The sequence below is a fragment of the Mustela lutreola genome, chromosome 6 (genome assembly GCF_030435805.1).
Source record: "Mustela lutreola isolate mMusLut2 chromosome 6, mMusLut2.pri, whole genome shotgun sequence".
NCBI lineage: Eukaryota > Metazoa > Chordata > Mammalia > Carnivora > Mustelidae > Mustela > Mustela lutreola.
In genome coordinates, this window is record NC_081295.1 from 108,298,049 (window position 1) to 108,312,073 (window position 14,025).

General features: G+C 33.7%; 1 protein-coding gene across 1 annotated transcript in view; it reads right to left on the reverse strand.

Annotated features, from left to right (window-relative positions):
* EYS (eyes shut homolog) overlaps positions 1–14,025 on the reverse strand; it is a 1,683,276-nt gene that overhangs the window by 1,507,257 nt on the left and 161,994 nt on the right. Inside the window, 1 exon segment of the mRNA XM_059179314.1 lies at positions 11,958–12,214. Coding sequence (XP_059035297.1) covers positions 11,958–12,214 — 257 coding nt within the window.

A 14,025-nucleotide genomic window follows, 5' to 3' on the forward strand; every position in this document is an offset into this window, starting at 1 on the left:
TGCCTAACACTGACAGATTTTATGAAGCAATAAACTTGGATTACTCTATAGCTTATCAAAACATATTTTATTAATTCATATTATGTAGCATTCATAGAGTAAGCTATTAATTTATTAAGTACTCATAAAGGAATTCTATTCCTAATTAAATGAAATACTGTAAAATATTCTGAAAAATAGGCTAACCTTCTTCTCTCTCTCTTTTTTATATACTCATGGGTATTTGATATTTTCTGGCTATCTTTTAGGTCTGAGTGAACTGGAATAAGTGTTCTCTTTCATATCTTCTGATATGACATAGATTAGTATTGTCAATCTTTTTTTTCCCCTGTTTTAAGGTCTCATTAACATTATTGCACTTCCTTGAAAGAAAATGTTTCAGAAACAAATTCTAAACCTCAACATTCCTATATAACCACTAAATATAACAGTAATTTGTTTTTTTTTTTTTTTTTAAGATTTTATTTATTTCTTTGACAGAGAGAGATGACAAGCAGGCAGAGAGGCAGGCAGAGAGAAAGGAGGAATCAGGCTCCCTGCTGAGCAGAGAGCCCAATACCGGACTCGTTCCCAGGACCCTGAAATCATGACCTGAGCCGAAGGCAGAGGCTTAACCCACCGAGCCACCCAGGCACCCCAAATATAACAGTAATTTGAAAGGTAGTATAGATATTTTCTAAAAATAACAACATAAATATTAAATTTTAAAATAAGAAATGGATAATTGGAAAATTGGATTTAAAATGTCTATGTCATTTTCTGATACATTTTCTGGCTTAAGTCTCTGAAATATAACTTTGTGATCATTTTATTGCTATTTGTACTTTGACTAGTTTGTCCATTTTTATTTCTCACAGAATTTAAATTAAAAATCACAATTTTCACATTTGTGAGGCCAGCCCAAGATTACCTTTAAGTTGTATCTAAAATAACAGAAGATAGAGAAGATCACACTTTCTGAGGGATACAGAAAAGTGCATTTTTTCCTCTGTTGCATTTTTGGCTGCTATTTTGTAATACTTTTTAGAGTTAGTCAGCATTTTTGAAGCTTATACAGATTAGAAATCTCCTTAGAAATACCCTGACAGCAAGAAAATCCATGTTATCTTCTATGCATAAAAATGATCATTCTGGAGAGGCACTTTCCTTTCAATAGCGCTTGGGAGCTTGTTTAAATAATGTAGCAGCAGAATGAAATTTTCAGATAAATTATAAAAGTACAAAAATATAAAGAATTATGAAATGGCTACCCACAGAAAAATTATTAATAGGAAATTTTGTAAACATACAAATATGAGTGGCATAGCAATTTGAATTGTGAGTCCAGAAGTAATTTAGTTCCTAAGGCAAAGAGAATGAAATTTGGGAACTACATAGTTTAACTTATGACAGTATACAGAAAAGTCAGGAAGAAAAATTCCCCAGCTACTGCTGGAGCTTAACACATCTTGTAACAATATTCTGGGCGATGATGTCATGGACTACTTTGGCCTCTACCCACGATGAGTTTGCCGGGACTAGCAAAGAATGCTTCCTGGGATACAGGCAACCCGGGAACCAAAAGAAATTTCTGACCTACCCCAAATATTCTCCCCAACCATTTCTTTATTATGTCTATTGGATATCATAAATACAGAAAATACTAAGTTAGATTTTACAGCCAGTAAATTAATTCTACTTGGAACAATGTTATTTCCATACCTCTACCTCTATATAATAAAATATGTTTATTTCAATCTTTGTTTTTATATATTCTCATTCTGCTATTGCTCAGTTGCTTAATAATTAAAATTACTATACAGTATGTATGTATCATACTTCCAAATTAACAATCTAGTCCTTATATATTATCTCAATCTCTGCCAAATGTAGACATGTCCTACTGTCATTTGTTATTTCTTGTTTTGGGTACCTGTTAATTCAATAAGCTTTTAAAAAACTCAGTTTCATTCCATTAGTCCTTCAAGTATTATATTTTCTAAGCCCCAAGGCAAAATTATTGACTATTTATTGACATCAAGTCAGAATCTTGGTTGAATTAAAAATAGAATTTCTTTCATTTATTCTTCTTCTACCCACTTAAGCCTCCATGTTGCATCACCACTTCCTCATAGTGACTCTTAATCTCACAAAACAAACTGAGGGTTGCCGGGGGGAGGGGGTTTGGGAGAAGGGGTTGGGATTATGGACATTGGGGAGGGCATGTGATTTGGTGAGTGCTGTGAAGTGTGTAAACCTGGTGATTCACAGACCTGTACCCCTGGGGATAAAAATATATGTTTATAAAAAATTAAAAAATTAAAAAAAAAATAAAAATAAAAATAAAGAAAAAAAAAATAGAATTTCTACATCTTTTGAATTAAAAATTAGGACCTAGAAACCCATGGAAATATATAAATATCTTCAACACTTAACATATAATGTCTTTAATACCAATAAAAATACATTATCCCTAATAAGTAAAAATAATTCTTTAAAAGAACTAAAAATGCTTTGAGTGAAAAGAAAAAGAAAAATATCAAAATAAGTTGTCAGTAACATGCTGACATTTATTTATGGTGTGCAGCTTCACAGTGAAATTTAAATTCTTTGTGGCCATGGGCTTCTTCATATTTGATGCAATTTAAAATAGCTAGTGGGGTTTTGTTGTTTTGTTTTTTGTTGTTATTATTGTTTGGATGGCTGCCAGTTTGTTAGCTGGTTTATTGATTTTTTTTTTTAACTTCAATGGGAAAATGTAAAAAAAAAAAAAGAAAAAAAAAAGAGATTAAGTTTGGACCAGCTAAAGGACTCTTACGCTCTAGTAATATTATCACCTCCCATTAATACACTGGATTTCTTTCAGGAAACTCAAGATCCATTCAGTAGTTCTAACATTTGAGGTAAGTAGACAAAGGGAAGATGGACTGTCAACCTATATAATAGGGAAACTGAAAAAGAAGTAAGATGCTTTATAGAGATTACTGTCCCTATCTGAAACAAGACCAAAAGCCATTTCTCCTTTCGCTACTTTGGTCCAGAATGGGTGAACTTCATGCTTATACTTTTACTGCCATGTGCTTTGGAATACTCCACAGTATAAAAATGAGCTCAGCATAAATAATAAATATCTCAATACAAATATCTCATGTTAAGATGAATATACTGGGTCATTTCCCTTGAGAAGTTAATTTGTACTACTTCTGATGAAAAGCTGCTCATCTTCCTTATTACAAGATTGCTATTTTATAACACTTTAATATAAATGCTTGACCTTTAGAAATCCAGTTCTTTTGGAGAAAATCCCCGATGTGCTTACAATTAGAACCAATGTTGAATATTTTGTGTTGCCAGATCACTAATTAAATTCCTGCACATAACCTTTTTCTTTCTGAAATGCAACATTTAGTAAATTATTTTATAATTATGCAAACATTGTTTTGCATATTGTTTGCATTTTAATGAGTTTAGGGGAAACCACAATTTAGAATGAAATCAGAATCTGAAAGAAAAGGTGTACTAAAGCTAAAAAAGCTGCCATCTAATCCTCATGACACATACTACTTTCAGCGAGGCTGTAATTCTTTTACCATTTTAAATTTCCATATTTTCTGGTGTTTTTTTTTTCAGTTTTTGAAGAAGTTTAAATATAAACCCATGAAGGACAGAATAAGAATCTTCCAGAGTGAAGAGGAACTGTCCTCTTTCCCACAGCTTTTTAATATTATCTCTCAAATATGTGTCTATGGCTCCTGTCTTCTATTTGGTTAAAAGAGCCTTCAGTAAGCTCAAAGCCTAAGGATCAATGTAGACAGAAGTATAATCCCCATCATAATTCCCTTGATTTCAGTAGTATTTCAATCACATGAATAGAGCAGTATATTAGTAACATGCTAAATATATATTAATTGTTTAATTAAAGGCAATTTTGTGACAGAATTACCTAAAAATATTTGAATTTCTTATTTTGTCAAACATTTTGATCTCACACTCATTTTCTATTCTTTAGAATATAATCAGTATACATAAGCCTCAAGCTTGCATATAAGAGAATATTATAAGTAAACACCTGGCTCAAGTCGTGGCGTGACTCATGTGACACATTTGGTATCTCAGTTGTCTGAGCCTTTTGCTAAATTTTCTGTGCCATGATGTGCTTTATAAAATAAAATACATGAACCAATAAATAGGAGTAAAATATACTATAAGACAAGCAATATCACATGATAGACATGTAGATGACAGATACACACATGCACATATATGTATATGCATGTGTGTGTATTTTATATATATGTAAAATCAGCAAAGACATACATCTTTAAGTACATCACTACCCAAGACATTTAATTTGTAGTCATAGTCACTTCATTCATTTAACTCATCTACTGATCTCTTATTATATCTTTTAGGTACAAACATGAAATAAATGTATATTTAGGCAAACAAAAAATGGAGAATTCATCACCGCAGAAATGCTTACAATAATATGCTAAATAGTGATTATCATACATATGGTAAGAGAAGGCCATTGGAAGCCTGGAAGTATACGAAGGAAATAACAACAATAAAAGACCAAAATGAAGGTAAATCAAAATAAATATTGTCTATATAAAATGATAACAATAGTGTCATGCACAGTTTTAAGTATTTGCAAAACAACATATTCAAAACTAAGCACTTATCTGGAGGGTAAATGTGGCAAAAGTGTGTAAGGCCTATGCATTTCCTGAAACATGGTACAAACACTAATTTATATTAAAATACGTTAAACTAATTAAAATGATGTAATCTGTAGGGTAAGCATCTAAGAAGAGCAAAAGTATATTTAAAAGGAATAAATAGAATAAGAAAATACGTAATTAACCAAAAGAATATAGGAAGGGAGAAAAAAATGTATTAGAGAACATACAAAACAAATGGAAAACAAATAATGTAGGGACATATTTCAATCCAAGTACAAAATAAAATAATTATGTGAAACATAAATGAACTAAAATCTCCATATAAAAGACAAAACCAAAAGTAATACTAGACAAAGGAGTATCCCAAAAATAGGTATTAAAAAGGAAAATATATTTATTTTATAAAAATATGATTTATAAGATAAACTGAAGTTTGGGAATATAAAACATGGCACAGCATAACATACTTTGAGCTACACAAGACAGCCCCAATTAAAAAAGCAAAATTTTAGAACTACTTGGAAATTATTAGAAAAAAAAAACTGACATGAGGACCTCTAACTTATTTTTATTGCATGTATATATATGTGTCCATTTCATATATATGTATATGTATGTTTATACCTATGAAAGCATACAGGGAAGTGAATCCAACATTTTGCTACACATCAAAACCATATGGGAGTCTGGTGTACAGAGTGAAAGATTTTTGTTCTTCAACACTACTTTCAAACACTTGAATATGCTACACTTGAGGTGGCACTAAAAATCTCTCTTCCTCAAAAATCTCTTGAGATTATTTTTCTCCAACCTGATATGAAAATCATAGGAAAGAAATTTTAAAGAATATACACAAATTTTATTATTTCTAAATATCCAACTACTATTCTAAAAGAATTATCATATGTTAAGCCACTATGAGCCCAATATTCATTACTTTTGCCCTCAAGGCACACACTGCTAACAAATTACAAGAAATTATTACAAATTATAAAAGACTTCACAGTAGGGATTTTTCTCAGGAACTTTCCCTTGAGCCTACCAGTAGCTACCAGTAATCCTCTACAGTTAGGTAAACTATAAAAATAATTTCATTTCTCTGTATGTTTTCAACATAAAAAGGAAAATGAATGCAGTAAGGGGCACCTGGGTGGCTCAGTGGGTTAAAGCCTCTGCCTTCAGCTCAAGTCATGATCCCAGGGTTCTGGGATCAAGCACCACATCGGGCTCTCTGCTCAGCAGGGAGCCTGTTTCCCCAGCTCTCTCTCTGCCTGCCTTTCTGCCTACTTGCGATCTCTGTCTGTCAAATAAATAAATAAAATATTTTTAAAAAAATGATGCAGTAACATTGGAAATTAAGAACCAAAGAATAAACAAAATTTCCAAGTAACTTAGAAATCTTATCTTCAAACACCATATTGACTCACAGACAAAGCTGGAAATCAAGCATGAAATAAGTCTACTTAGAAAGCAGTAAAACTAAAAAAATAAATAATAAAAACCTGTATATCGCATTTCTAAAATACAGGCAAAATAATACCCCAAGTAAAATCTATAGCTCTAAAAGTTCGCCATTAAATAACAAATTAACTAAAGATTACAAAGAAACAAAAATTAAAGAATAAAAAGAGCAAGACCTTGTGATGTTTCCTAAAGCTAAAGAAAGGAATTCTATTGTTAAATATATAAAATACTAAATATAAAGCAGAAAACTTGAGAATTTTAAGTTTATGAATAGTAAGGTCCTCGAAAATAACAACTGTATTAAACTACAGATAATCAGAAAACACACATACATATGTAAAAATCAAGATAAAATTGAAAAATTAACATTAAGTCAGATAAAATTATTATTATATGACAATTAAAATTCAAAGCCATTAATATTAATAACTAAATCAAGTCACATAACTTAGTAAAATAACTCAATAAAACCCTGGAAAGTGATGACAAATTTTTAAAAAGAAATAATCTTCCTAAGACTAATATTTAAATTATTAGTTATTTGCAATAAAAATAAGGAATTTTTATAACTTTCAATTTTATTTTAAATATTTCAAGGTGCAGAGTAAAAAGGAATGTCTTTCATGTCTTTGTATAAAGTAAGCATAAATGTGTAAGACTGAAAACAAAACTGCTAAAAATACATATAAAAGACCAATTTGTGAATGCATGTATATATTCAAAATTTATTTAAATTTAAATTAAAAAATTATAAAAATAAAAGTAAATGTTATTGTACTAAATGGCTATTATGCAATATTATTACTTCACCTCCTATTAAGATTTTTTAATTAGAAATGAAATATTCCACCTTATTTATTATCTATTCAATATCAAGCTGAGACTTTAAAAAGAAAAGAAAGTTGTCATGGGGAGGGTAGAGAACCACAGAGCTGTGCAAGTCAAATTTATAAGACTATAGCAGAGAAGAAGTTTGCTTTTAAGATAGAGGCCCTTACTATATAATCAGTTGAGAAGAAAGCAGACTGCTAAGGAGGCTTAGCTCAGGCCCACTTTATTTATTTTTTAATTAATTAATTAATTAATTAATTAATTTTATTTATTTTTTTTATTTTTTTAAGGCCCATTTTAAATATGGGAAAGCTGGGCCTAATTGTCAAGAACTACTTGGATCCTCCTGCTAACCAAAGAGCTTCCTAGCCTCTCCCTGTACCAAAACAACCATAAGAGGAGGAAAAGGAGAATTTGGTTACTTAAGTCAAGGGCAGGAGAAACCCAAAATATTTTAAATAAAGACAAAGATAACTCAAGAATTTATCCAACTAGCTCACAGCTCTTATTTTGACTATAAGCCATTTTAGAAACCAGCAATGTTGAAAGTGTCAAACTGACAAGGAAAAAAAATTAACTAAAAATAAAATTTTTATTCCATTACTAAAATATCATAGATATGAATAACAAGATAATTTGAAAAAGGCTATTGCCTGAAAAAAACCCACTGGAATTACTCCCAGATTTTAAAATCTCTAGACAACTTCAGATAATCACACTGGAATTAAGTTTAAATCATGTAAGTTCCACCCAAGTATATGGTCTTCCCATATGATGACATCATCTTGCTCAAGAAGTTAATGCTCACCAGGAGAATAGACTAGATGGGTTCCTCACACTGTGCTGAGTGACAGCTCTCACTTGAAGCTGAATTTTACATTTTCGTATCCATACCAACCTTCTTCACGAATATAATAGGCTGGAAGAGCAGTTCTCTGAGTGTGGTTCATGATCCAGCAGCATCAGCATATCCCAGACCTACTGAGCCCCAGAATTGCTGAATGAGAAACATCTGAGATAGGGCTGACACTCTGAGGTTTAACATCCAGGCGATTCTCATGAGCTTTCAAGTTTATGATCTCCTGGGCCAAATATACAGGGACAACATTTAACCTAGAAGTTTGCATATAAGGCTGAAAACTCCCCCCAAAAGTGATGGGATAAAGAAAGAAGTGATTATACTTATGAAAGGTATGGGAATATTACCTTATACATTTCTATAGGAAACACATGAGTTCATAGATGGAGGTGGTGAAGCTAGATTAAGGGGATAAAAGAGAGGGGGTAGAAACCAGATGGCAGAGGAGAAAAGGAAAGGAGAAATAAAAAAAATAAAGGGAAAAAAATAAAGGGAAAGAAACTAGGTAGAAGAGGAGAGACTGGATAGAGGAAAACTCCAGATGAAGGGAGAGAGAATGGACATGTGGAGAAGCCAGACAGAGGGAGAGAAAGAGGTGGAAGAGAAAAGGGGCACTGATTTTAAATTGCTGCCCAAATATTCTGCTTTCAGTGGGATTAACTGTGCAACTTTGGGAAAGTTGAGACTAATCAGTTTCTTCACATTTCACTGCATGAAGACTTTAAAGGTAGACTGAATATTTAGATATGAGGAAACCCACAGAGTTCTTTGCAATTCAGTAGAAACAGAGAGACTTCATAGGAGATATAGGCCTGCTTCATAATACAGGCTTGTAAATCTTAAATTGGGTTTAATTTTTTATCCCCAACTGAAGAGTGAGTCATACCGATTTTCTACAATATGTCAGTGAGTGCTACATGTGGTTTAACTATATAGTGTGTGTATGTGTGTGTATATATACACATAAATACAAATGTAATGATTATATAATTTATAGCCAATATACATCTTGATACATAAAATGACAGGGTGCTCGCTGATTATTTGTGCACATATACATATGTACATGTGCACACAGACTATAAAAATATCAAAGGAATAAACCTAACCAAAGAGACACAGAATCTATACTCAGAAAACTATAAAGTACTCATGAAAGAAATTGAGGAAGACACAAAGAAATGGAAAAATGTGCCATGCTCCTGGATTGGAAGAATAAATATTGTGAAAATGTCTATGCTACCTAAAGCAATCTACACATTTAATGCAATTCCTATCAAAGTACCATCCATCTTTTTCAAAGAAATGGAACAAATAATGCTAAAATTTATATGGAACCAGAAAAGACCTCGAATAGCCAAAGGGATATTGAAAAAGAAAGCCAACGTTGGTGGCATCACAATTCCGGACTTCAGGCTCTATTACAAAGCTGTCATCATCAAGACAGCATGGTACTGGCACAAAAACAGACACATAGATCAATGGAACAGAATAGAGAGCCCAGAAATAGACCCTCAAATCTATGGTCAACTAATCTTCGACAAAGCAGGAAAGAATGTCCAATGGAAAAAAGACAGCCTTTTCAATAAATGGTGCTGGGAAAATTGGACAGCCACATGCAGAAAAATGAAATTGGACCATTTCCTTACACCACACACAAAAATAGACTCAAAATGGATGAAGGACCTCAATGTACGAAAGGAATCCATCAAAATCCTTGAGGAGAACACGGGCAGCAACCTCTTCGACCTCTGCCGCAGCAACATCTTCCTAGGAACAACGCAAAAGGCAAGGGAAGCAAGGGAAAAAATGAACTACTGGGATTTCATCAAGATCAAAAGCTTTTGCACAGCAAAGGAAACAGTTAACAAAATCAAAAGACAACTGACAGAATGGGAGAAGATATTTGCAAACGACATATCAGATAAAGGACTAGTGTCCAGAATCTATAAAGAACTTAGCAAACTCAACACCCAAAGAACAAATAATCCAATCAAGAAATGGGCAGAGGACATGAACAGAGATTTCTGCAAAGAAGACATCCAGATGGCCAACAGACACATGAAAAAGTGCTCCATATCACTCGGCATCAGGGAAATACAAATCAAAACCAAAGTGCGGTATCACCTCACACCAGTCAGAATGGCTAAAATCAACAAGTCAGGAAATGACAGATGCTGGCGAGGATGCGGAGAAAGGGGAACCCTCCTACACTGTTGGTGGGAATGCAAGCTGGTGCAGCCACTCTGGAAAACAGCATGGAGGTTCCTCAAAATGTTGAAAATAGAACTGCCCTATGACCCAGTAATTGCACTATTGGGTATTTACCCTAAAGATACAAATGTAGTGATCCAAAGGGGCACATGCACCCGAATATTTATAGCAGCAATGTCCACAATAGCCAAACTATGGAAAGAACCTAGATGTCGCTCATCAACAGATGAATGGATCAAGAAGATGTGGTATATATACACAATGGAATACTATGCAGCCATCAAAAGAAATGAAATCTTGCCATTTGCAACAACATGGATGGAACTAGAGCGTATCATGCTTAGCGAAATAAGTCAAGCAGAGAAAGACAACTGTCATATGATCTCTCTGATATGAGGAAGTGGTGATGCAACATGGAGGCTTAAGTGGGTAGAAGAAGAATAAATGAAACAAGATGGGATTGGGAGGGAGACAAACCATAAGTGACTCTTAATCTCACAAAACAAACTGAGGTTTGCCGGGGGGAGGGGGTTTGGGAGAAGGGGTTGGGATTATGGACATTGGGGAGGGCATGTGATTTGGTGAGTGCTGTGAAGTGTGTAAACCTGGTGATTCACAGACCTGTACCCCTGGGGATAAAAATATATGTTTATAAAAAATAAAAAAATTATAAAAAAAAAATATCAAAGGACATTTTCTCTTAGTAATGGTATTAAGAGGAGTTAAATTCTATTCTTTATTCCATTTTATGTACACTTAATGCTTAATATATTTTCACTAAATTTTGGACGATATCCTGTTTATAAAACAGGTGTATGTATGTATTTGTTTTTCCCTAAGGCAGATACCTATGTTTCAACAACACTAGCACCTTTTATGCTATTTTATTTTTACGAAGAACATGTTTGAAATGTGAAATTTGAAGTAATGGGACAACCTTTTTAGCAAGCTTACCAAAATTCGTACACTCAAATATATTTTCATTAAAAAAAAAAAGAACAAAAAAAGAAACTAATCTAGATAGCCATACATTTATTCCAATAATATTGCCATTCCATTCTTGAAACTTACCTTTTTCAATTGCTTCTAAAACCTTCAGGATATTACTTTAAATATTAAATAGATAAAAATATTTTTCATTTTACGATGGAAATGCAAATAATGTTTAGAGTTGGGTCTGCTTAATAAAAGGGGATATCAAGTTGCACAGAACTTTTTTTTATTATTTTACATAAAGTTTAGGTGTGATTTAAAAGTGACAGTATTATTTTATTCTGTGTGGCCTCCATACTGCTTTTTATAAAGCAATTAAAATAGTCCTGAAATTATTATTAATAATCATTTCAGTGTAAGAACAAGCACATAATCTCAAACAACATAAATGTGAATGCTTAATTTGTTATATTTTTAAATCAAAGGATGCCTTTTACTACACAGCAACTGTGAGTATCATCTTCTGTGACTTTACAGAGGATATAGTATGTTTGTACTTTTATGGAATATTTTTAATCTTACTAATGGAGCATTAAACTGACCTGGAAAATACAGAATTAAGTTTTAGTTTTAATCTAAGCACTCAGTGTGCCTGGCAGCCAAACAGGAGGTTGAAGGGCAATATCATAGCTGTTTAGGTGAAATTATTGAGAGGTTAAGGCTGCCTGTTCTTCTCCTCAGAACTTTGACATATATATCACAGTCTCTACAGTTCAGCCTGGCCTTTTTAGCCTCATTCGCATGAGCCAAGGCTGTATAGTCAGCAATGTAACTGCCCAAAGAACCAATCCTATTAGTCCAAGTGAAGATATTTCTTCTTTGCTAAATGAGAAAGCAGGCTACAATACCAATCATTAGATACATTTTGAAAAATATTAAATACATGTATTATCATTAGCCCCTAGAGAATTTGATTTCTCAGAAATACTTGCCTGTAAATCCTGGGATACATTTGCAGTAGAAATAGCCACTTAAATGTATACCGGTTGCTTCATTTTTGCAGGGCACAGATTTACAATCTTCAGTTTCTATTTCACAGATGTTTCTTTCAGATCTTTGCAGACAGCTACAGTTGCAGTTGTGCAAATGGACCAAGCAGAAGCCATGCACTGATGTACTCTGGTTTCCTAAGCAATCTTCAACACTGAGGTTATAGAATCCGTCCATGTAAACAGGAGAACAGCTGCATCTGCAACATGCAAAAACAAAAAATCCAATTAGTTATAAAATTTAAATATATATTCATTTAAATACATAGGATAGCAATACCATAGATATGGTTGTGGGCACACTTTTAAAATATTCTTAGAGAAAATGTTGGTTCTTGGCAAAACTTAATATTGCTTATTGTACAGAGTGAGTAAAAAGAACTTTAGCAAAAGACAGACCTAGACTCAAACACAGGTTCTGCCACTAATTTCTATGTAACCTAGGATAGCGTCATTAACCTCCTGAGGCTAAATGACAAGGTTAATGTTTGTCAGAATTTCTGTGAAAATCTGCAGTGTGAGAGCCTGACAATTAGCTTTTTGATTGCAAGGTGAATGCTCAACATAAACTTTTGAGTGTCAGACATTCATTTCAAAGATATTTATCCTGAATAAACACACTGACAGCTACATAAATAGATGAAGAGCCAGCCTGACCCACCTGAAGTTCCCCTTTTTACAAAACCTTGGTTGACCTAGATAACCGACCTTATGCGTGACCTTTCTTTTCCCTTCCTGCTCTTTAATTTCCGTTGGCTGGCGTGTTTTAAGAGTGTATTTATTTATTTGACAGACAGAGATCACAGGTAGGCAGAGAGGCAGGCAGAGAGGGGGAGGGGTAAGCAGGCTCCCCGCTGAGCAGAGAGCCTGATGCAGGACATGATCTCAGCATCCTGGGATCATGACCTCAGCTGAAGGCAGTGGCCTTAACCCACTGAGCCACCCAGGCGCCCCAGCTGGCGTGGTTTAAATTCACCAACAGAGTGAATCCGAGAAACCCTAGGCACCAACCCCCCATCTCAATAAAGCCACAACTCTAGGTTTGCTCTCTTTTTACCTGATATTTAACCTGTGTGGCCTGCCCTGTTAGCGGGAACCCGAGATTAAAAGCGGAAAAAAAACAAAAAACAAAAACCAAAAGAAAAGCCCTTGCTCTTTCACTGAGGTGCACCTTGCAATCCTGAGAAAGAAAACAAAACAAAACACAGGAGACAGTCCTGCAACACTGGCTTGAGGAAATGCCTGTGTAGGGTCTCCAGAAGTTAGCACCGACCCTAGCGAGTGCCCCAGAATTCCCCACAGGTAGGTGAGTGTCCCAGGCATTGGCAGCCAGCGACAAGTGGGTAAGGAGCGCCCCAGGCATTCCTAATCAATAGCATTACTATCGACAGCCTGAGAGAAGCACAAAACAAATTTGAAATATTTAACCTCATGCCTAAGAGAAATGGTGTTTTAATTAATAACAGTTTCCATTGAAAGTATCCATTCATTCATTTCGACATTCATTCCTTAGATACAGATCTTTGTGTTTTCTATATAACTGGCATTAACCTAAACATACCAAACATTCTTGGGTCTTCTTTATAGATTAGGCACCACCTTTGGTAAAGTGGATTATGAGATGCTATCTTATTACAATTATACACTATATAATATGCACACATTATTCCTTTGCATATTGTATATACATGCACATAAAGCATCAGAAAAAGAACATGTGAGGTAAGAAAGAAACCTAAATCAAAGATAATCTTTGGTCTAAAGTATAGTGCTGTAATTTTGAAGTATCCTTCACCAACTATTCAAAGGACACTTAAGATAATCATATAAACATGTCAATGAGTGGAGAAGAGCAATGTCAAATTACTTTGCTTGTTATTATTAGTGAAAATTAACCTACTGAACCTAAGTCATTACACTCATAAATTTATATGATGGTAGGTGTTTGGAGCCAGCAAGAATGTTAAGGGTCGATTAGTTCAAACCTTTCTTCTTGTAGTTGTGAGAAACT